We start from the raw sequence: 24482 nt of genomic DNA, 5'->3' as shown, positions 1-24482 counted from the left end.
TATGAATATATCTTTGGATTGATACAGCTATCGCTCTAGACCTCCATCACAGAACAGATGATGGAGAGGCTGATTGACAGTCCCCAGAGATGAGGAAGAGGGCCTGTGTGGTGCTGAGTTTGCAGCCTGCTGGTGGACCGAGAGCAGGATGTCAGAGGCTATGTCTGCATTAGCACAAGGGGGGCACGTACACTTTACAATAACGTGAACTCCGGTGGCAGATAATATGGCCTCATGCTAACGCCAACAGTTCAATGTCTCTGCTGCACAGCTGCTCTTTACTAGTGCAGGGCCCCGGTTTACACCACCTCACATTCACAAACACAGCTAGTCCTCCACCTTTCCTCTAACACTAATGTAACAAGGTAATGTAATGCACACTGTTGCACTTACGAAGAAAGCTCTACCCAACAATTAGCTTTCTGCATTGTCATGAAGTTTATACTGTTTCCTAACAGTTTTCTAAAGGAAATCACTGTGATGTGAGATATGCAGCAGCAGGCTTCATATCAACAATCCCTTTCCACCAATGCAAACAAGTCCAGACATTGTGGCTTATTGTTTAAACCGTCAGGCTGAGTGCTTTTGTCATTTTTCTTCTCTGCCTCCCTTTCCCCCTCGTCTTCCTTTCCAGGGGAATATTTCTTTTGTTTTAGGGCTGGGTTAGGGAGGAGAATGCTAGCGGGGCTTGAGTTTAGCAGGGCAATGTATCCCTGCCAAGAAATGAGTTCACCGAACAGCCGTGTTCCCCAAAGGAGGGCGGGATAAGGTTTCTGAGAGAGGGCCTGAGCCATCACTCAAGTTTTAGATATATAAAGGGAAAAACAGGCAGGATGGAAAGGGAAGATTAGCAGAGGGGATTAGGTTTATCAGCAAAGAAGATTAAACTCAGCTTTGTACAGTAAACAATGAACACCTTAGATGAGAGTCTTGCTGGTTTTTGGTACTTGCAGTGTTGTAAAAAAAAGAAAATTCCATGCTCATGTTCCAAATAACTTGCTATGATGATATGTTTATGTACTATAAAACAGTGATGCAATAGATGATGTTGCAGAAAAGGAATGCTTTGGCAGCTGAATGAGAAAAGAAAGTAAAGCATGCATCCTGTTGGAAAGGCAATCTGATTCTTCCAAGATTTATCTTCTCAAAAACACAAGTCCAACACCACATCATTGTAAATGCAACTTTATTTATAACGCACTTAAAAAAACAAAGTTGAACAAAGTGTTACAATGTGCACATAATCTCAAAAACTAATAAAATAAATATATAGTATCGTATAGCATTGAGTGGCAAAGAGCTGGTTGAGAAGTTGAATTGACAAACTAACTCAAGCAAATGCCCATGTGAGGCTTTTTAGAGACGCTGGCAGGTAAAAAAAAAAAATAAATAAAAGGAGCTATAACTAAGTTGGTGAAGCAAAATGTTTCTGTTCAGTGTCTTTGACCAGCTCTTTATGTAAAACTGAGGGGTCCCTTCGAGGTCCATCAGAGGAACCAGCTATTCTATCGTTCTCATCTAACTATCAGTCATTTCAGCCAGCACCTTTTATTTGAAAAAACAGTATTGTGTTTGTTTAACTAAAACCATTCATCTAAAATACACACAACTGTGTTTTTCTTAATTAAAACTGAGTGAGATCAAAGCCAGACTTGTCATGAGGCTGACAGGTTTGGACTCAGAAGAAAGCTCAGAATCCCAGGGATGGGTTACAAACATTTATTGGAATACAATTGATAGAATGTGCAATCCCGGTCTTCTCTATGGTCAGGCTTCTGTGGATATAGGAGACAGGAGTTAGAAGGCAGGGAGCCGCAGGTGACAGTGCGCAATAGTGTGGGCTGACGTACCAGCAGAGTGAGATCCACCGGGTGAAGGAGGATTGTCTCAAGATCAGAGTCGAGGGGATCCAGGGAGGAATCTGCTGCGTGATGTGGGAGAAACTGCTGAGCAAAAGAGAGGTTAGAAGCTGGATAATAACCCACAGGTCGGACTGCTGACCAGGATGACAGCGCTGGGTCAGAGAATCCTCGTGGGGGTGAGGAGAGTAGAGTCCGTGATCAGTTATCTAGGTCCAGTAATCAATTCCAGAGGTCCGAGAGCCAGGAGATCCAAACATTGACAAGCAGAGTACCAGACAGGGGCAGGCTGAGGCAGAATCCAAATCCAGGCAACAGGGTCAACAACAGACAGGCAGAGAAATCAAGGCTGGATACCTACAGGGATGAACCAAGACGATCTGGCAGCTAAGGGTGAAAACAGGCAGGTATATAAAGCGCTCAGCGCAGGTGGAGCGCATAAGCAATCAAGCCAGAGTGCGGGGAAGATGCCTTCAGGGCAGCTGGGAAAACCGGGCTCCGTACCATGGAGCATGACAAGACTAGCACACTTAGGCTAAGAATAAGACGTAGAGCGTGCACAGATAAAGGCTCACTGCGTGTTGCAGGAAGTTCACACTGGAAGAAGAGAAGATGGCTGAAGATTCCCGGCAAGGAAAAGAGAAACATCTGTTTGGACTGATATAGAAGACGAGCTTCTTCTTCGAGTAGCGCTGGACTACAAGCCAAAAACAATTGTTCGTCACTTTGTCGTCATATCCTCCAGCTGCGTGGCTACGCTGTCCTAATGAAACATAGACGGTAGTGGTTTTAGATCGATCCACCTTGGTAGCTGGCTTCAGACATGATTGGTTTCATGGAGGCTAATCCTGGTTTGTGGATGAACTTTTGCGGTTTTACTGCAATTCAGTGCCGTGGGGACGGCCCCTCAGATAACATGACTGGATTTTAAAAAAGCTTGCATGTAATTAGTATGTTAAACTAAAGTTGTATGGACCAATGAGGAGTGAATTTAAACTAAAATGATGGTTGGATGGTGGAAAAAACAAGCTGGTTACAGATAGGAGGTAGGGGAGGATGATGATGAGAGAGAAATTGAAAGCCATTTAGATGCGGTTTGTGAAGTTTGTGCTCACACAGGCTGTTTGGCATTTTCATTAAAAAGTCAATAAAAAACCAAATCCTGTACAGTTAAGTCCATTCAGTGGCACTTGTAATCTGGATTATATCCCCTTAAAAAATTCTGGTTGGCTGCGACTGCTGATCAGCACAGTGAGTTCAGGATGCTGCAAATACTGAAAACATCATTGGGACTGAGAAAGTACTTATTAACACTTGTATCAACTTGTGAATGCAAAAGCTTTTCCAGATTTTTGATTTGTCTGCCAAAAGTCCTGGCCATATTTCCAGAGAAGAAACACCTAAAAAGGGTCCCAAAGAAAATACTCCACAATTATAAGGCCCATATTCATGTTTTAAAATCTTCTGTGAAGTTAAGACTCATTTTCCAGAGGTTTCTAAAGTTGTTTAAAACAAACCTTTCAGATATAATCCCCTCTAAGAAATGGTCATATTAACATTTAGATTCCCCAGCAGGCTTGTTCAAAAAGAAACCAGTAGTTCTTTCATAGCAGAAGTATGATCATTAAAGCAGTGTGACTGATGCTGGACAGTCCACCTCAGTGACGCATACTTTCTGCTCTTTGAAGACAGCGGCCATTTTCTTTCATGGTGCTCCACATTGCTACAGCAAGGGTTTGACATTACTGCAGCGCCAACGCCGATTGGGTCACCCATAACCAATGGCCTGTAGAGCTTTTCGTAGCAGTCGTGGGGTTTCCTCCTTTCTAACTGGAAAATTGCAGCAGCCATTTGTAAATAATATAAAAAGAGACATCAAAGGGGTTTTCTGTGAGAGGAAAAAGGCCTTCAGGCCAGCTCAGTGTGGTCTTCTAAGGGCTTTACAGCTTGTAAGCATTTCAGGCCCTCTGAAGTTGTCTAATATTGACTTTAGCCTCTGTAGGCATCTTAAATAGGTGGGACCTCTAGAACAGGTATTCAGCTAAAATTTGAAGAGGTCCAGTTAAAGAAAAAATTTTGAAGCCAAGGTCCAGAATATCAAAGTGATCATTCAGTGTGTGTATGTATAAATATCTATATATGTGTATATATGTATATGTATATATACTTCTATTTAAAAAATGCAGTTAGGGAGTGTCTGACTGGAATACAGATTTTAGAAACAAAGACATAAAAACTCCTCAGTCATGATGTCCAACCTGGGAAGTAAACTCCCCCTGCTGGTCTTCAGCCCGACCATGTGTACATCTGATTTCGCTCGGCCACCTGTCTTCAGCCTGCAGAAAGCTGCACACTTAAATGTGGCAGCGGTAAATGGTAAATGACCTGTATTTAAATAGCGCTTTACTGTACCTGGAATGATACCCAAAGCGCTTTACATTATACGTCACATTCACCCATTCACACACACATTCACACACTGATGGCGGAAGCTGACCACGACCCATCAGTAACAGTTTGGGATGTCTTGTTCAGTGACACCTCAACATTAGCTCAACAGGCCGAGGATCGAACCGGCAACATTAACTCCCAGAGTCGGAGGAGTTACGCGCTGCCTGGATCAACTTAATTTTTTTTTTTTTTTTTTTTTTTTTTTAACCTGTCTTGTCCAGCATCGTTGCAAACAGAATGATTGTCTGGCTGCCGTCTGGTGCTGGGCAATTTTACTCTATCAAGCAGGGATTTATACTACATGTATAAAGTCCCTCTTGATGACATGAAAACTTTATTAAATCAGACTCTTAATGCTGGACTCGACCGGAGGGGACAGAGAGAGAGAGAGAGAGAAAAGAAAGTAGAAAGAAGAGGGAGGGGAGAGAGAGGGACAGAAAGGGTGTGGGGAGTGCGGGTGGGGACTTGAAACATCATACAGAAGACCATGTAATCCATACTACTTACAACATATATAGCTAAGATCATCCTAGCCAGTAGGTCATTACACAACTAGTTGATAATAGTAACAATAATAATAATAAGAGTAAGAGTAATAATAATAATAAGAACAGAAATAATAAAAAAAAGAAAAAAAAAAAAAATATGATAATAGATATAAGTGAAACTGCTGTATTCAAGAACACGCGCAGAGAAACCTGTGTGGATGTGTTGGAGAACTCGGCCACACGGCGACGCAAAGACTGTGTGGAGACGTTCAGGAAGGAGTGACCATGCAGAGTGATCATGCAGATGCCACCTCACTTGAACAGAGGCCAGAGTCAGGCCAGCGGTCCCGAGACCCAGGCCACCAGCCCCCCCGCAGGCAACAGATCCCGACCGGTCCACAGAGACGACCACTCGCCCGCCCAGGAAGGCAGCAGCAGGAGACCCCAGCAGGAGCCGCCCCGCGGACACAGGGCACCGGCCCCGGCGGGCCGAGGCCAGCAGTCCCCGACCCCCCCGGGCACCGGCCGCCCGGGACAGACGGGGCAGAGGGCCCGGGCCCAGGAGCACAGGGACACCCCCCCCCCCACAGGCCGAGGGCCAGCACGCCACCCGGGGGGACCCGGCCCGCCCAGACGGCCACCACCAGAGGCCAGCCCCACACCCCAGCGCCCAGCCGCCCACCCCGAGAACCAGTCCTGCCCCCCCACCAGACCAACACACACACACACAAACACACACACTCTCCTTCCACTCCTCCATTCATCCTCCCACGCATACACCATTCAACCCTCACATACTCTGTACTCCCACACACACACACCATCCTTCCACACACACACCATCCTTCCTCCCACACACTCACCATCCTTCCACCATACACTCTCCCACACCTACCCCATCCTCCTACACACACATCATCCCTCCACCACTCATCCTCCCACACATACACCATCCTCCCTCTCATACACCATTCATCCACCTTCACACCTCCCACACACACACACACACACCATCCTTTCACTACCCATCCTCCCACACATACATCATTCTCCTACACATACACCGTCCTCCCTCTCCTACACCAAACATCCACCTTCACGTACCCCATCCTCCCACACACACACACCACCCCTCCATCACCCACTCTCCCAAACATACACCACTCCTCCACACACACAATCCTCCCTCCCATACACCATCCATCCTCCCGCACACACACCATCCTTCCACCATCCATCCTCCCACACACTCCCCCATCCCTGCACCATACATTCTCCCACACATACCCCATCCTCCCACACATACATCATCCCTCCACCATTCATCCTCCCACACCCACACCACCCCCCCTCCCACACACCACGCATCCACCTCCTCACACCCCACCCTCCCACACACCATCCCTCCACCACCCATCCCCCCACACCCACACCACCCTCCCACCCACACACCACCCCCCCCCAACACACACACACACAAACACCATCCCCCCACCACCATCCTCCCGCCACCCCACGCCGCGGGGGGACAGCCCCAGCCAGGAGGCGAGGAGACACGAGCCAGGACCCCACCCCCCCACCCCGCCCCCCACTCCCCACCCCCAAAACAGCACCTTCCCCCCAGGGCCAGCAGCCAAAACCCCCCGGGACAGCCCGCCTACGCCCCGGGCCAACGCGACATGCCACCCGGCCCGCCCCGCCCCCGGGCCATCCATGGAGACAGGGGCGCTTGAAGACCCCATCCCCCCTCCCTCCCCCACTAGTGATGGAATATATTATGTGCTGTTTGCAATTAAAAAAAGAGGGTTAAAATTGGGGGGCAGTAACTGCATTGAGGAGGGGGCGGGGCCACCTGAGCAGTCCCACCCACCTGACCTCGCATGTTCCACCCCCCAAAACGTGTTTGTATGTTGCAAATGTTATTTGTGCTCAGTGACTAAGTGGAATTAAAAGCTGGGAGGCATGCTGCCGCTCAGCGAAGCAACGGGGCCATTATGATGACCCCCCTGCCCCGCCCAGCGCAACAAGCACACCTCCCACAGCCCTACCTGTGTATGTAGTGAAGAGTGGGGGAGGGGAGGGGTCAGGAGATGTAGGTCCAGAGGGGAGTAAGCCCCCCCCCCCCTGGAAGACGACCCGCCAGTGGCTTAGGGCGCCCCCGTCCCCCGCCGGCCCCGAAGGGCGTCACAGGCCCGGAGCAGGCACCCCAACCCAGGCACGCCACGAACCCCCCCAGGGGCCAGCCACCAGCCCAAGGGGCCACTTTCCTCTTTCTGAGTGGGAGGGGGGCGAGGCAAAGGAAGGGAACTCCAGGCCCACGCCCCCAACACCCGGCCAGGGCGCCCCCCAGAGGACACGTCCTAACCCCCTGCAAACGCACACACACTCTTTTTCTTTTTTTTTTTCTTTTTTTTTTATTTTATTTATTTATTTTTTTCCCCCAGCCACTCACACACCCTCTCACACACCTCTATACACCAACACCTCAATACGTGCACATACCTCCACACACACACTTCACGCACATACCTATAAACACACACACCGGTGCCCACATACACACACACTCTCATACCCCTCCATACACATACACCACTACACACGCACTCACATACATACCCGCATATACACACAAGCACCTCCATACATACTCACGCCTCCACCCACTCCTTCACTCCTCCACACACACCTCGACCTCCACGTGCACACACTCATATATACACACCTTCACACACCCCCACACACACATCCCACATAGACCTCCACACACACACCCGCACACCACTCACACACACATACACGCACACACCTAGACCTTCATACACACCCACACACACATACAGCACACACATCCCTCTACACCCACCCACACACCAGCATACCTACGGACACACACACACACACACCCACCTATATATAAACACACCCCCACCCAGGTTCCGGGGCTGCGACCAAGCACCAGGGCACGGACCAACCCCCGGCACGGCACATCCGGACGGGCCCAGCCCCCCCCAGCAGCGGCAGACCCCCCACCCCCAGGAGAGGGGGGAGACCCGACACCCCAGAGCCCGGGGCCCCCACCCGGCCCACCCCGGGCCCGACCGGCCACCCGGCCAGGGGCCGACGGACACCGACCCAGGCACCCCGGCAGCCACCCCCCCACCGCCACGATCAACTTCATTTTTAAGGGCAACACTCCAGAAAATGTCAGAAAATACCTGTTGGTAATCACTTTAAACTAGGAATGGCGAAACCGAGGACTCATGAAACATCGAGTCAGCTTTGACACAACTGCCTAAAATTGTGTCGGAACATTTGACTCGGTCAGAGAGCGCCATCTGCTGGCTGTGGGTGTCTGATGCATCAAAGGGAAGCGTTGAGGTTTCTTCTCTGCACATCTGTCTCATCTCTGACTACGTGTTCAATAACAGAAATGTTTTCTACCAGGTGTAAATATCTGCTTCTGTCGTTCATATAAATGATAAAAGGGGGCTGCTAGGTAACACTGGTTTAGGTAACTAGGTTATGGTGAATTTAAAGTTTAGTTTAATTGGATACGGCCAGATTGTGGGGCTGATCCCTTACTCTGGAAAATGGATTTTGTAGGGCTTTGTGGTGCCAGGAGAACATGTTCAAACAGAGTAGCTCACACCCTCGTGCTTGCAGCCATATACAGCTGAGTAGTTTTAATACCATGAAATAACTTGAAGCCATTCAAGGCCTAATTAGTAATCTAGCTATAACAACAACAGTTTTCTGGAGATTGTGTTACATCACATTCATTTCTTTAGCTCTAGTTACTACTATGAGTTCCTTAATGCTGAAAGCATTCATGCCCCGTGCTTCTGTACCGACCGTCCACTTTGCTTGGACACACCGAAGCCTGATCCCAAACACTGTACTGATCCGATCGTAAGTCCTTTCCTCCACTGAAAGACGAGACAGGAACTAATTACTTCCTGTCTCCCAGTCCTGACACTGATTACAGACGGATGAGGAGATAAATCCCTCTTTGATCAACATCATCATCTTCCAGGACTTCCCAGACAATTACTTTTATAATTCATCCTCACATTCCTTTTCTGTTTTTGCTTGCTGTGCAGAGTTTCCAGAAGCAGATTTATGGAGACATTTACAGATAAACTGCTGTATGAAGAAAAAAGCTGCTGCAGGGCGATAGCTTTCATCCAATCACGATTAGACTTCATCTGCCTTATTAGGAAGGACTCAGTTCAGAACTCTGCAGCAAGACTTCTGACTCCCTCAAATACAAGCGTTCATATAACCAAAGTTGACTTACTTTCTTTGTGAAGCGCTCTGTAACAACTGTCTTGTGAAAGGTGCTATACAAAACAACTTTACTTATCTACAACTGGAAGTTTGGTTGAAAATTTGACTGCCGAGTCCAATTAAAGTGTTATTTTAAGTTGCAATAAAATAGCAGTGTTATCAGTGACAATGTGTTCTCTCTGTAGGCTCCGAGTAGCGGACCTCCTCCATTGCCCAGCTCCTCTCTGCCTGAAGGTTACTATGAGGAAGCAGTACCTTTAAGCCCTGGAAAGGCTCCTGAATACATCACCTCCAGTAAGTAACTGTCTTATTGGTGATACTTATCACTAAAATGTTGAACAAACTAGTTTTATGTTTAATCTTAAGTAAATGATGAAGATAGTCTGTTTATGCTTTCTTAGACTATGATTCAGATGCCATGAGCAGCTCTTACGAGTCATATGATGAGGAAGAGGAGGACGGGAAGGGACAGAAGACGCGTCATCAGTGGCCGTCTGAAGAGGCTTCCATGGATCTGGTGAAAGACGCTCGAATTTGTGCCTTTCTGCTCCGGAAGAAACGTTTTGGCCAGTGGACCAAACTCCTTTGTGTCATTAAAGACAACAAACTGCTGGTGAGAGAAACTCAATGAGATTTGTGTACTTGTTGCAGCACATCTCCAAATGGTGAAATAAACCATATGGTGTAATGCCTTATCTCCCTTAAGTGTTACAAATCCTCCAAAGACCACACCCCCCAGATGGAGCTTACCCTGTCAGGATGCAGCATCACTCATGTTCCCAAAGATGGCAAGAAGAAGAAGCATGAGCTGAAGATCGTCCACCAGGGGGCGGATGCCCTGGTGTTGGCTGTGCAGAGCAAAGAACAAGCTGAGGAGTGGCTCAAGGTAAGTCAGTCCACACTAAAACCTCCGTCACATGTTTCCGGTCAGTCACGTGATTGTTCTGTAGAATTAGCTTGTAGATAAATACCAGTTTGTGTATTAAATATCCCCCCCGACCCCTTGTGCCGGTGAGGGAGTTGAGTGTCGTGGTGGTTGGTGGAGTCAGTCATTGGGGTTTATGCAAAGTGTGTGCAGCGGGAGGCGTTTAAACACACACTTTCTGGGCTGCCATATTAAATATACACCTGTATGCTGATCTGTTCTACTTTTTAGAGTTACCTTCTGAGACAGTTTTAGAGCTACAAGAAGCATTAAAAATTATTCAACTCAATCATAATTATTATAAGTTCTTTAAGAGAAGAAATTGCATTTATTTATGTTAATTTGCAAGGTGGGAGGTAGTAAAACAGGTCTTTCACCTAAATGGGTAATTGGCAAGGCAAGTTTATTTGTACAGCACATTTCCATCACACGTATCATTAGCCCTGGAAAATCCAAAAATGGGCAAAGAGGTGGAGCTTGAGAGGTGGACTGTGAAGGTGGGGGTGGATGATTGACAACCATCAAACTCTGAGCTGCCTGTAGCTAGGAGCTAGCCGAGCTAACCCTGAGCAGCGGTAGCTAACCAGCTAACAGAGGTAGGTGGGCTAAAGCTAAGGCGCGCTGCTAAAAACTGTGGTTGTGCTGCACTCTCCCTTCTTTCCGCGGATATTGGATACCTGTCAATCAAAAGGACACACCCCTAATTATGCCGAATTTCAAGATTAAATAACATCCAAACGAGTGAGTTAGAAAAAAATTCACCCCCCTCACAGTTGTCATGAAGGTAAACTTGACCTTTTAATCCTAAAATAGATTTTTGTACCAGGCTTTAAACATGTTTAATTCTGCTGTGAAGTTGGGTCTTTTTAACACGGGAGTCTATGGGGATTGACTCTGTTTTGAAGCCAGCCACTAGCGGATGAGGGGTGAAATGCAATGTTTTTGCACTTCCGTATAGGCTTCACATTTTACAGACGGAGGTTGACAATTGGTTGGTACTAAGAGGCCCAAAGTGTACCAAGAAGATAGATAGATCCATGTTTTCATGGTGTTTCCAGCAGATTCTGAGCCTATCATCTGAATGTGAAGCTGAAATGGAGTTTCATCAGACAAGCACGTTTCTAAATCTTCTATTGTCCAGTGTTGGTGAGTCTGTGTGAATTGTAGCCTCAGTTTCCTGTTCTTAGCTGACAGGAGACACCCGGTGTGTTCTTCTGCTGTATCTTGGTCCAGACAACTGCTGCTTGCTGGATATTTTCTCTTCTTCAGACCATTCTCTGGAAACCCTAGAGATGGTTGTGGATGGAAATCCCAGTAAATGCTCAGACCAACAACCATGCCACGTTCAAAGTCTCTTTAATCCTTTTTCTTCCTCATTCTGATGCTCAGTTTGAACTTCGGCAAGTTGTTTTCACCATGTCTACATGACAACATGATGCCGTGTGATTGGCTGGTTGGATATTAGTGGTAATTTAAATAAAGTGGACACTGAGTGTATATCTTAAGTTGGAATCTTTATCAGACTGGATCAAAGAAAACCACATTATTATTTTTAAAGATGTATGACGCTGAATCGTATTGTCATCATCTCTTGAGATAAGACAGGATATCTTGGTTCTCCCCACAGATCGTAATAACCTCATACAAATCTGGGTAACATTGTTGGGATCAACCTTTTAGATAAGATAAGATCCTTTATTGATCCCACGGTGGCAAAATTTCAGTTACAGCAGCTCAAATACAAAGTAAAAGACATTAAACAAAATAAAAAAATAAAAACACAAAAAACAGTAAGTACAATAAATAGTAAATAATAATAAGAGAAAAATAAAGAAAAAGTATTTCTATAAACAGCCTCATCCAGTCTAATGTGCAGTGGTGAGGTGTTATTACACAGATGAATATAGATATATAGAAGATATTAATTAACCGTATAAGAAAATGAGTGGAATGGAAAAAAAGAGCTTAAAGTGCATAGCTAGGACATCAGTAAACATCAGTCCCACTGAGATATGAAGAAGTTTGTTGCAGTAACAGAATTATAGCGCAGCATTAAACAGTCTGATGGTGTTTGGTATGAAGGACCTGCGGAAGCGTCCGTCCTACACCTTGAATGTCTGAGTCTGTTACTGAAGGAGCTGCTTACCCCACAGTCTGATGCAGAGGGTGGGAGGTGTTATCCATGATGGTGGACAGTTTGGCCAGAGCCCTCCTAACCCCCATCACCTCCATGGGGTCTAGGGGGCTGCCACAGACTGAGCTGGCTCTTTTTATTAGTCTGTTAAGCCTCTTCTTGTCCCTAGGTTAGGTTTAGGTTTAGGTTCTTTTTCTTGTTCTCAGGGAGGAGAAATGTCACCACTCCTCCAACTAGAGAAGAAAGAGCAGAGCTCCTTGTCAAATAACAACCTGCCCTTTGTTTTTCAGGGTGGGCTTTTTCCTCATATGCGTACAATTTGTTTTTTATGAACAGGAGCTTCTGCTGCTTTCTTGACGTAGACATGTTTGGCTCAGTCCTCCTTTGATTCCCATAGATCTTTTATCTATGCCTTTATCTCCTTTGTTGTCTTCTTTGCTCTGTGATCTTTGTCCTCCTGTCTGCACAGCTTAGTCCTTTCTGCTTCTTCCTTCATCCATTTGTTGTTAGTGAGCTCCTCGGATGCTTCGTCTGTTTCAGTCACAAGAGGAAACTATGAACCTCAGTTGGTCTTTGGTTTTTAAGGAATCCGTCAGCCCCTCTTCACCTCAGCTCTCCTGAGAATCCTGGAATCTCTTCTTTGTTCTTAACCACCTATTGTGCTCTATTTTAAGATTTCCCTTCACACTGAAGTTATTTTCTGCTCTGGCTTCTTTCAGCTGCTTGTTTGCTTTCTGTCTCTTTCTCTGTTTTAACTTTGTCGTGTTTACAGCCAGGAAACAAAGCTGAAAGCAGCTTTTTGTTTTTCTCCTGATTCAGCCATTTTTTCCTGCGGTAATTAGGAATTGTTTATTAATGTGTTGGAGCAGGTAATCTGGTCAGAGCTGAGATGTCTGCCGACCCATGAAAAACAGATTTCTGAGCAACCCAAACGATGGCAGTAATAGTTGCTTGGGGAAAGCGGGTGTGGATGTATATTTATTCAGCTGCCTGGATGTAGGAAACATGCTGAACTGATAATGCTGTGGCAGGCACTTCCTCACTCTTGTGTTTTTTATTTGCTTAATCACTGTACATGTAGTTCATCACACTGCTGCAGTCATCACATCCAACTTTGGTTCTGAACTCACACCCTTTTGTTTATAAAATAGCCTTGATTTTAACTTTGTCACATTCATGCCATTAGCAGCGTAGTGATGGAGGATTTTTTCGCTCTTAGGGTGTGTAAGATTGCCATCTATGTTTGGATATGTATCCCTTTATTCTTCTCATTTGTTTTTAATCTCTTGACTTTTTTTTAAGAATGCTTAGTCCACCTTTCTGGAGTTCACCTCCTGCCCAGAGGCGTAAATCTTCATTAACAGACATTATTGAATTCCATATGACTGATTTAGTTAATGGAAATAAACCATTCAGAAGACTGGAAGAAAAGAAGAAAAGAATGAGAGGAAGGAGTGAAAAGAGGAAGGATGATGGACAAAGTAGAGGAAAGGACTGAAAGGAAGAAGACAGAAGGGGGTGAAGTGAAAGCCTGGAGAGTACTCGAACCTTTCCAAAAGCCACTAGTTAGAGTAATGACTCTCCCAGACAGTCTGCTGACCATGTGTTGAAGTAACACAAGGCCATTTTGTGTCCTGATTTCATCCCCCTAAACCTCGACAGTCCATCTTTAACAACGTTTATGGATTTCTTTTTTTACCTCATCTGCATTCTGCTGGAATGTAATCGGGGTTTTTTTTCACGTCTTCTCTCCAAACCTTTCTGCTCTTTTTCTGCGCAAGGTTTGTGAAAAGTCAATTTGCATCAGTGGATGCCTGTCCTGTGCATGTCACCATATTTGTTCTATTATCACTGCTGGTATATCCAGGCACATGTTGCTGTGCTCATATCCAGGTGAGCCCTTAGAACAAACATATTATGAGCTTTCTGTACAAGCTGACATGATTTCCTGTGGTCTTACCACAAGCATGTGGCCTTTATTGGTCAAAATACCACAGATGTTCAGTACGATAGCTCCCCTTTCAACCATGAATTTACAGCTATTTTCATAGCAACTACTTTAAGGCATAATGTGAGTAACTTGATTCTCCTCCCCTGTCCTTTAATGCAGGATTTCCTTTATTTAAGATATTTTACAACACTGAGTTATCAAGCTCAGACTAACAAACCAAACTGATGTGCCGATCAGCCTCGGCCCAAAGCCAAAAAACCTTTGTTTTGAACCAAGGACCTCACACTAAACTTAAGCAATGTTTCCCCATACCATTATATTAGAGGTTGCCCCGACCCCTACCATCAACTCCCGCCACCCCTAGAAGATCAAGTTTATTTTTTATAATTACTCAATAAATATCTTTTTTTTTTTCATTTAATTTTATATTCATATATCTTTTTTTTTTTGTTCTATTTTCCACCAGATCACAACAGAAGTAACTTCCTCCAGAACAGGTTTATATTTTGTTCTTTTATTATAAAAGCTAAACAGCCTGATCATTTTTATCTTATCTCATGTTGTCATGTAATTATGTAGCATTGGTCTCTACCTGCCACCTGCACACAGGTGAGCTTCACTCCCACCTGCAGAAGGAGAGCAATGTTAGACATAGTGGCATCAACCACCGGTAAACCAGACAGAACCTGATATAATAACGGCTGATCTTATTCAATAACACGAACAGCTGAACGATCAGTCTCCTCGTCATTGTCGTCATTTCTGAGGCCAATTACTGCTTTAAATGGACACCTTGCATTCAGCTTCTAACATTTAACGAATGTAAACTAGCTAGCTAGCTGCTAACTGGCTAGCTTTGTCTGAGGGGACCCTGTGGGTCCGTGGGATTAATAAAGTAAAAATATTAATTCTTTTATTTCAGATATATCCATATTAACAATAATAAAAACAATAAAAACATTTTATAAAAGACTATCACTGTAGGAACAGACATGCATTTCAGTGCTTTCAAAAACAGAAGCAAAACTTTGTACACCAGTAAGAGGTCAGTTTTTCTTGTCAGGATATAAATTATTACTTAAGGTAACAATGAAGCATTAGTAGCTCATTTCAAGTGAACAATATAAATCCTGATGAAAATGACCTGTTAATAGCAAAGCAACAGGAAAAAAATTTAGACTTCCCATGTGAGGCACAACGAATGCAGCAGCATGTGAACCTAAAGCTGTAAATTTATGCTCTACACCTTTTTCCTAAATACAGTATTTTGTAATCTTCTGCAGCATGAACTAAAGAAACAATCAGAAAAAAACCATAAAGATATTAATAATTAATATATTATTGATTATTGTTGATATATTAATAAATAATATAGGAAAATAAGCTGTATCTTTTCTGAAAATTATCAGAATTTTGCGTTCTGCTGTCTGGAAAATTAAGGCCTCGTTGGTTGATTACCAATGAGCCACAGCATATTCCCCCTGCAAAACCCAATTATGCTTCTTGTAGGCCAAAAGCAGGCAGAGATGACTCAGGATGCTTTTGGAGAGGACGAGGGGGAGTTTGTGTGTGTCAAAAAATGCATGACTGACTTGTGCACACAGCTGGTTGTATGAAATCTCATTTCCCAGTACCCTCTGCCCATCCACACACATCTCCATCACCGCCACATGCTTAGGAGTGCCAGGTCTAACACTGGTGTGCATCATCTGTCTAGGCCACCATAAAACACACTGGAACCTCATCCAGAGCCTGCAGAACTCAGCTAGGCCTAACAATGGTGTAGACACACCCATCCTATGGTGTCAGATTTAAGCCATAAGTCTAGGGGGCGCAGAAACACACCCACGATAAAATGACACTCTCTCACACGCGTAGATATTAACTTTGCGCGCACAATCTAACTGTCTCACACACGTAGATATGAAGTCTGCGCACAATCTAACTGTTCAGACGCTACACTACAGGCTGCGAGCGAGGGTGTCAGCTCTGCGCAAGCAGGACTCCACCTGCGCGCGCTCTCTCTCTCGCCGTTTATGCTCGCGAGGTGAAGCTCTGCGCGCGCGGAGAAAACACTTTTGACACTTGGGGGGCGGATCAGGAGACGTGGGGGGGTTGAGCCTTGTCCTTCTTATGATTGGTCACTTTCAACCCCGATCCCGCCCTCACGGACATCATTTTTTTTCCTGCAAGACAATTTCCGGTCATTCGTCGGCCAATTCACAGAATTAGAAGGACCCTCCGAATCCACCCTTCGAATCCGCACTTCGTTTGGCCTCAAACGAAGGATGCTGGTGATGCATCCTTCGCGGCCTCTTTTCTCCCACAATTCGTTGCGCACAGGACGGTGGCGCATCAGCAGCCTCAGAAGAGTCGTATTAAGTTTAAATAAAGTTTTATTAAAAAAAAAAGTTCGTTTTTTTTAACTACACTTTAGTATAAACGTTACAAAACCAAGTACATTTAAAGCATGTTTGTTAAATGGTGACATTAAAATTCGGTAATATTTGACATTCAGTTACTTTTAAGGGGTTAATGAAGTGTGTACCGGCTGGAAAACAACAGAGCCTCAAACCGTTTTTTTTTTTTTTTTTTAAACTGTCGGTGTTGCCGCTCCGTGTTCAGCGTCTACTGACGTTTCCTACGAGTAATTTCTGAGGTTTAAGTGATTAAACGTCCTGTGTTGTTGCTATGAGAAATTCTTGTAGACTAGGTAGGCTGTCCCATTTCACGAACGTTAAGCAGACTTCGAAGTGTGTAGACTACGGAGGACACTCTGTAGCCTACGTAGTCTGCACACTTCGAAGTGTGCAGACCCTGAATTGGGACACAGAAAAAAAATTATGTCCGTGAGGGCGGGATCGGGGCTGAAAGTGACCAATCATAAGAAGGACAAGGCTCAACCCCCCCACGTCTCCTGATCCGCCCCCCAAGTGTCAAAAGTGTTTTCTCCGCGCGCGCAGAGCTTCACCTCGCGAGCATAAACGGCGAGAGAGAGAGCGCGCGCAGGTGGAGTCCTGCTTGCGCAGAGCTGACACCCTCGCTCGCAGCCTGTAGTGTAGCGTCTGAACAGTTAGATTGTGCGCAGACTTCATATCTACGTGTGTGAGACAGTTAGATTGTGCGCGCAAAGTTAATATCTACGCGTGTGAGAGAGTGTCATTTTATCGTGGGTGTGTTTCTGCGCCCCCTAGACTTATGGCTTAAATCTGACACCATACCCATCCACACTCCTCAGCTTACACGCCACATACATGCATCCTCTCCATCTCCTGCATGGCCTGTGTTGCCTTATGATCCCTGGGCTGCCATTCATTAGCACGATGAGATATGAGATAGGGGTGGGTGGCGGCTGAACATGTGGCCCACATTAGCCCAGGCATGCTTTCCAGACCCAAGAAACGAGTGGCTTAATTATGTGGCAAATGAGTGAGGAAATATTTTGGGGGTTTTTAATAAGGGATCCGCCCAGATGTTATGATCTGGGTTAGGACTCGACATTCCAGCAGCCCAGTCCAACATGGAAACCCTCTGAGGAGATCATGACACTTTCATCCAGCAGCCTCACTAACTGTTGGTTCTGGATGTTTTCCAGGTGATGAGAGAGGTGTGTGCTAATGGGAACACTGACTTGGATGGAGCTGGGTCTGCATCTCCAGTGCACAAACCTGAACTGGAAAAGGTAAAAAATAAAGAACATGCATGTATTTTTCTTCTTTATTTTCTCATTAAGTGATGCTGTGGAGCAGGTTTCAGAAAAAGCCAACGTAAGATCCAAAGGAAGCAATCTGATTTTCTTTGTCGTAACAAAATGTAGCCATAAAAAATTCTGCTCAAATATAAATTTCCCTTCATGAAAGTCATTTTCTTAGCCTACCGTATATACTTGTCATTGTAATCACCATAAGACTTGCTACTAGTAAAACATAAAGGTTCTTAACCGTAACTCCCTCTTGTCACTTTTCTTGCAGAAAGTTAGTTACGCTTGTTTTCTTTAAGAAATCTCTTTTTCTAAACCTAACCCAAAACTGAAACAATGGCCTAAGATAGCTTAAAAGATGCTATTCAGACCATTTCATCTAAACCCTAGAGATGGTTGTATGTCAAAATCCCTGTAAATACTCGGACCAACAACCATGCCATGATCGCTTCGTACATATGCTTCCTGTATTCGGTCTGTTTGAAACAGACCTACATTTGTAGTCGGACCGAGTCTGCTTCTTTGATGAGAAACGAAGCAACTTTCCCCAGCAAACAGACCAGGATTCAAATAAAAAATGCCGCTGTGATTGTGCCGTGAGACCGCTAAGATTTTACAGCAGTTTCCCCATTCAGCTAAAGGTGCTTTATTCCAAGGGTAGGTGACATCATTACTGGACAACTGTTGTACCAACACCAAGGAAAAATGGATGCCTACAAAATATTCAGTTTGTGAGCATCTACAATTATGGCGTAGAAAACTACAATAGATCACAAATCGGTTGAAGATGTGCACCATGAGAACAGCAGCCAGTTTTGGTAATAGTGAATGATAAACCACACATAGATGCAAAGTTTCATGGCCACAGCCCTGCCTTATCAGCTAATTATCTATAACAGCTCAGTGCTGTGTACACTAGAAACTTACTGGAAACAAAACATGTTAGAAAGAAATATAAAAAAGACAGCAATGAACTACACATGTTTCTGAATGGAAAAAGTAGGTCACTCATTTCCAGAAAACGTCTTCAGAAAATAAGCTCAGAAGAAACTGGGATGGGCCATAAGTATGCTAATTTGACTCCGCCCACATTTTCACCCACTGATAACACTGTGCACAGTTTTCTCCAACTCTTCCTGTTGAGATTCACTGGTTGATTACAGGAATGCTTGATGAGGCAGAAGGAAAAACAACAAACTAAAGAGCTGAAGAAAGGGTGTGCACTTAGATAAAAGTTTTGAACAGCCCGACTTTGATTAGCTTAAAATCAGCTGCCTAAAACAGTCTACAGTTCTGTATCCTCTCTGCTATCCCGATGAGACTCTACAATGTTACCAAATAAACCAAATCCACTATCTCTTAGTTGGACATGTTTGGGTCAGACATGAAGGCTTTCTGAATCTGATTCATGCCTTTACATCCACATCTATACCCAGAACATGGCAGTCCTGCCATCTTCACAACAAGCGCTAAACTCACCAAGGGTTCTACATTAGCTTCCACAAGCTTCTCACTTCATCAGCTTTGCATGCAAATTAGCCGCGAGGCCAACCACGCTAGTAGTGATTGGTTACTGTAATGTACATTAAACATTGATAACACATACAAAGCAGGTGAAATGGTAGTACAATGTTTGCTGGTTGATAATAATCTGACAAATTTGGCCCAACCCAGCTCAGGCCTGTTGCAGTTGTTCATAATGTAACTAGACAGCTGTGTTTGCACACTAATGCCTTTCTTGACTTGTATGTATTTGGCTTTTTATCCTTTGTGTACCTGCTGCTTCCCTCCTATGTTTTTCTGCTGATAGAAAGGATCATGTGACAGGCCGAGTTCAGACGGTGAAGCAACCCACGAGAATGGACACATGGACAGCAAGGACCAAGGTGAGAGTCTGTAGATTGCTGCAGTATTCTGCCTTCACAGCTGCACTTACAGTCAGATATTATCAGCACGGGTGTTTCTAAAAGCAAACAGCTCAATATTAAAAACATTGACAGCTTTTTCTCATGTAATTCTTGGTAGAATCTTTTAAACTCTGGAGAGGTCAGCCTTGAAAAATAATTCTTGGAAAAATGAGCATTCGGATTTATTTCACATTTGTGTCAAAACAAAGTAATTCTTATAAAATATTTTGGGATTATACAGCAGGAAAAACTCCTCTGGGAGACTCATTTTATTTCACTTGTTTGGCACTACTTTTTTTCTCATTTCTAATAGTTTCAGTCATACAGTGGTTGGTGTGAATCACATTTCCCACTGGTATTTAAACTCTGGTCTGGTTGGATTGTTATGTAATCAACTCAGAGCTGTGATTCACTGACGGGATTGTGTAAAATGTTTACGGTTCATCTGTGAAGCTACAGGGAAGGCAGGAGTGGAGGAGATATAATTCATGTGAGATGGTACTTATGTACAGCATACACAAGGCAACAAATTAAAAAATATCTAGAAACAGATTTAAAGAATGGCTCACATTTTTCTTAACTCTTTAAAAAACTCTAAATAACTATATTTAAAGAATAGTTAAACTATTATTGTCATTCATATTCTTAATAATTAGAATAGATAAAATCTGAATCATATTATTTATCAATGCAAATTACTGCTACATTAGCAGTAGCTAGCTGTTGCTAACATTAGCAAGCCTGTTGACACTTTTCCTCTGAAATGACCCAAGCTATGTTTGGATTATCCACGCATTTTCACTCCATTATATAGTGTTCATTGTATAGAGGGCTGACTGGGACATATAAGGAGAGAGCTGAACCATTTCAAATGTTACTTTAATACTTATGATTTTTATATTGGCTAGGTAGCATAGTTACAAACTAAATCTCAGGTAACAGGCAGCAAAGGTTTGTTGCTTTATATTAACATGTTGTAATCAACACCCCTGTCCTCAACACTGACATACAACAAATAACTGTTGATAAAGAGCTCTTTTAACCAATGTTCTGTTGTCTCTGGTGTCCTTAAACTAAATAAAAAGTAGCTAGCAAGGTATAAAGACATAGCTAGCAACAAATAAAAGAAGAATAGCTAGTGATAAAGGTGCTAGCATAGAAATATTTCAAAATAACTTCTTTTTAGTGTACATTGTTAAGTTTTAAATATGGTCCCTTGAGGACAGTTATTTGCTCACCAGGTATTCTCAGTGGACAAGACAATCACTGAAACACACTGTTAACATTAGCACCAGCTAACATTAGCATGCAACTTCAGTACATGGCAGCAATCCATGATCCTCTTTCTTTACCAATAAAGTGTACAGCCTGTGTACTCTATATTTAGTATACCACATGTACCCACTTAGTTAAGGTAATCAAAAGATCACAAACTGGATCTAAAATGAAAGGGACACGGGATGCTAATTGTCTATAAAATTTCATTATACATTTTACATGCTTACATGACAGCGAATGGCTAACTCTAAAAAACTTGGGGATGGGTTTTCTGTGTTGTAAGAAATATTCTAACTGGAAATTAAGTTTAGATGTCTAACTTTTAAAACCTCCAAAGCCAGTTGGTTTGTCGCCTTACAAATTGTCAGCCTAATAGCATGCTTGCCTAACTCACATTTTATGTTTTAATAGATAATGATTTACAGTGAATCAGCCATGTTAAGAGTAGAGTTAGGCACATATCACACTTGGCCAAAATATGACTTAAAATTATGCTATGGGACTAACAAAATGTTGACCTTGCTAATCTCTGTGGTAGAGTCAACTTTAAGTCTAGTGAAGTGGCAAAATTTAAACAATCTCAAGATTCATCCATAAAATTCAGATTTTTATAGATTCTGTGAGCTTTGTTTTGAGATGATCACCACACTAATAAATCCATATTTTGTAGAAAAGTTTGACTATCGACTTTGGCGCTGATGGCAGTTTGGTTCACTCTGATGTCCTTAATGGTGATTGTGAGGGTAGAATCAAACTGACTTTGGCTCAAAAGAAAATATGAACTCTCATGGATTTTCTCAAGTCTTCATGTGTTTGTGGAATTTCTTGAACAGGAGAAAGAGTACGTAGCAGAGTTGTATTGTTTCTCTGTTTGGGAGATTTAAAGTCATAGCATCTACATACTACATGGCTGATCTCTGGTGGAGGTTCACATACTACAAGATATTCAGTCAGACTTATGACAAGTTTCAGACAAGTTCATTTAGAAATATCTGCTATATTTTTTGACGAGGAATTTAAAGTCCACTCTGTTGTTGATCCTGACCGGTTTTCCTTCTACTTTCTCCCAACGCCCTGTTTTTAGCTGCATCAGCCACATTCTTTCCACAGCTTGCTAACAAAAGGAGCTGATTTACTCAAATTTATCTGATCAAAGCTTTCCTGCTTCTCTACTAAAGGGGAAAATAACTGATCCTTTTTATGAAGATTAAAATGGCTTGCATCTGTGTCTGCTCTTTAACTTCAACTTAGATTTGGTGCAAACAGCCGAAGGCATTCCAGCCTGGTAGCTGTGAGAACAGTAGCAGCACGAAGGATCAAATCCAAAGACTTTCCGTTGCTGCTGTATCGGTTTGGTCTTCTATTGTTTAGCTTTCCACAGCTGGATGCTGAAGTCTGCAGACAAAATGTGTTTGAACTGGGCCTGGTGATTACGTAGACTGTAAGTTTGTGCACACGTGTTTCCAGAATCAGTCCAGATGCTCGGTATGACATAAGCCAAGGGGAATGCTTTATATCCCCCCACTGCTTCTTCTCAACTGTCTTGCCTCCATATCTGGTAGTTTGGAAAGCTTAAAAGCTAAATGTGTTTTCTTCTTCGTGACATAGCCTCAGAGACTCAGGTATATCTTTCTTTACTTGTATTCTCTCTTAAATCCGCCTGAGACTTTCTACACAAGACACAAGCTGACAGGCAGAGTTAGGACTGCGGTTACTCCACGTCAGACCTCCGTCATTCCTCTGCCTCTTTTTCTTTTTTCGACAGAAACTAGGCCAAAACAATTTTGGACTAATCAGACTGGGGGAAATGCTGGGATTTTAGAATGAGCCCAATTAACCGACAAGGCTCTGATTAAACAACAGATGAACTCATGGTCTTGATGTGAACTCATGGTCTTTGTTTATAGTAGCGTCTAAAGTTACTCTTTCTTAGAGGATTGTGAAAGAACCCAAACATAATTGACTTCACATAAATGAAGCATGTTTAGATAAAGTCAATAGGGCAGAAGTCCATCAGCAGAGACATTACAGTGTTTTACCACTTTCCCTTCACTGTAAATCTCGAATTACACGCATGATATATGTCTCTCTCAGGAAAAGCGAAGAAAAGCTCAAAGTCAGAGCAGAAAACTGGGACTGTTGGGAAAGGAGCTGGGAAGAAGATCACAAAGATCATTGGGTTGGGCAAGAAGAAATCTATGGATGAGCAGACTTCATCTGCAGAGGAAGATGTACCCACCTGTGGTAAGACCACGACCACAAGACATCCTCCGGTCATTTAATCTTTGAACTTCATCTCTCAGATAGTTTTCTGTTTGTATTTCTTCAGGCTATCTTAATGTGCTGTCCAACAACCGCTGGCGGGAGCGCTGGTGCCGTCTCAAAGACAACCAGCTGCTCCTCCACAAGGACCGGGATGACCTTAAGAGCCACATCGCCTCCCTGCCCCTCCGAGGCTGCGAGGTCAACCCCGGCCTTGACCACAAACACCCGTTTGCCTTCCGTCTGCTTCGCAACGGCCAAGAAGTGGCTGTGCTGGAGGTGAGCAGCTGGTATCAGCTTGCAGGGTCATACTGGAGCAGGCAGAACCTCAACATACAAAAAGCAGAGCCAGATTTGTGGTTAGCATTTATAATGCTTCTGCATTATTATTAACCCTTTAATTCTGACCATGCTGATCAGCTCATTCCCTTCCTCCCTCACACAGGCAACCCAGTAGTATCCTGTAATGAACCATACAGAATATCCATAGAAAGCTACGCTTCTCTGCTTTTAAAATCTGTTGGAATAATGTCGTTTGCATGAATGGTTCAGGAATTATGGTGACAGAAAGTGACATACATAACTAAAATGATTATAATTCCTCAACCTTTCACACTACTGATGTAATCCCAATAGATTCTGAAAGATGAAGAAACAAGGCTTTATATTCATATACAGTGCAGGATTGCCTGCCTGGGGAGAAAATGAGTGGAGTGAAATCAGCACTCTGTTGCCTGCAGCATAGCTGGATTTAAAGGGTTAATGTAATAAACACATGCTTTTTATTTATTGTACAATATATACAGGTATAAATAAAATCATGTTACTTACAGAATAAAATATCGCTGTGTTTATAATACACACATGATTTGAGTGCAATTTAATTCCCTAAAGAAAAAGTCAAACAAATAGAAAAAATACAAAGGTGAGTTGGATGATACCAAGCACACGATTTTCTATCAATGTTTCCATAATATCAACAATTGTGTGTTGCTGCAGAAACACTGTAAAGGCCCATTTCTGCTCCCTTGCGTACCTAAATAGCGACGTCCGTTTCAAACGCTGTCATGCTTTGCCGTCCTCATATTTCCATGCATGTTTTGCGTCGTGGTAGTTAAGGCAGTTCCTCCACTAGGGGGCAGTGCTGAGTTCAGAGTTCACTCCTGCAAGTCAACGTCAGTTTCAGACACCGTTTAACAGTGGTAATGCGTCGCTATGAAGTTGTTTCCAACTTCCC

General features: G+C 43.7%; 1 protein-coding gene across 2 annotated transcripts in view; it reads left to right on the top strand.

The window, feature by feature from the left end:
* Positions 1 to 24482, top strand: part of afap1 (actin filament associated protein 1) — a 63149-nt gene that overhangs the window by 29617 nt on the left and 9050 nt on the right. For both annotated transcript variants that reach the window (XM_041986380.1, XM_041986379.1), the window contains exons 5-11: positions 9274 to 9382; positions 9490 to 9701; positions 9795 to 9974; positions 17694 to 17780; positions 19609 to 19684; positions 23078 to 23227; positions 23313 to 23524. In XM_041986380.1, the coding sequence (XP_041842314.1) occupies positions 9274 to 9382; positions 9490 to 9701; positions 9795 to 9974; positions 17694 to 17780; positions 19609 to 19684; positions 23078 to 23227; positions 23313 to 23524 (1026 nt within the window). The remainder of the gene's footprint in view (positions 1 to 9273; positions 9383 to 9489; positions 9702 to 9794; positions 9975 to 17693; positions 17781 to 19608; positions 19685 to 23077; positions 23228 to 23312; positions 23525 to 24482) is intronic.

The sequence above is a fragment of the Melanotaenia boesemani genome, chromosome 5 (genome assembly GCF_017639745.1).
Source record: "Melanotaenia boesemani isolate fMelBoe1 chromosome 5, fMelBoe1.pri, whole genome shotgun sequence".
NCBI classification, from domain to species: Eukaryota; Metazoa; Chordata; class Actinopteri; order Atheriniformes; family Melanotaeniidae; genus Melanotaenia; species Melanotaenia boesemani.
This window is presented reverse-complemented; position numbering and strand designations above follow the sequence as displayed.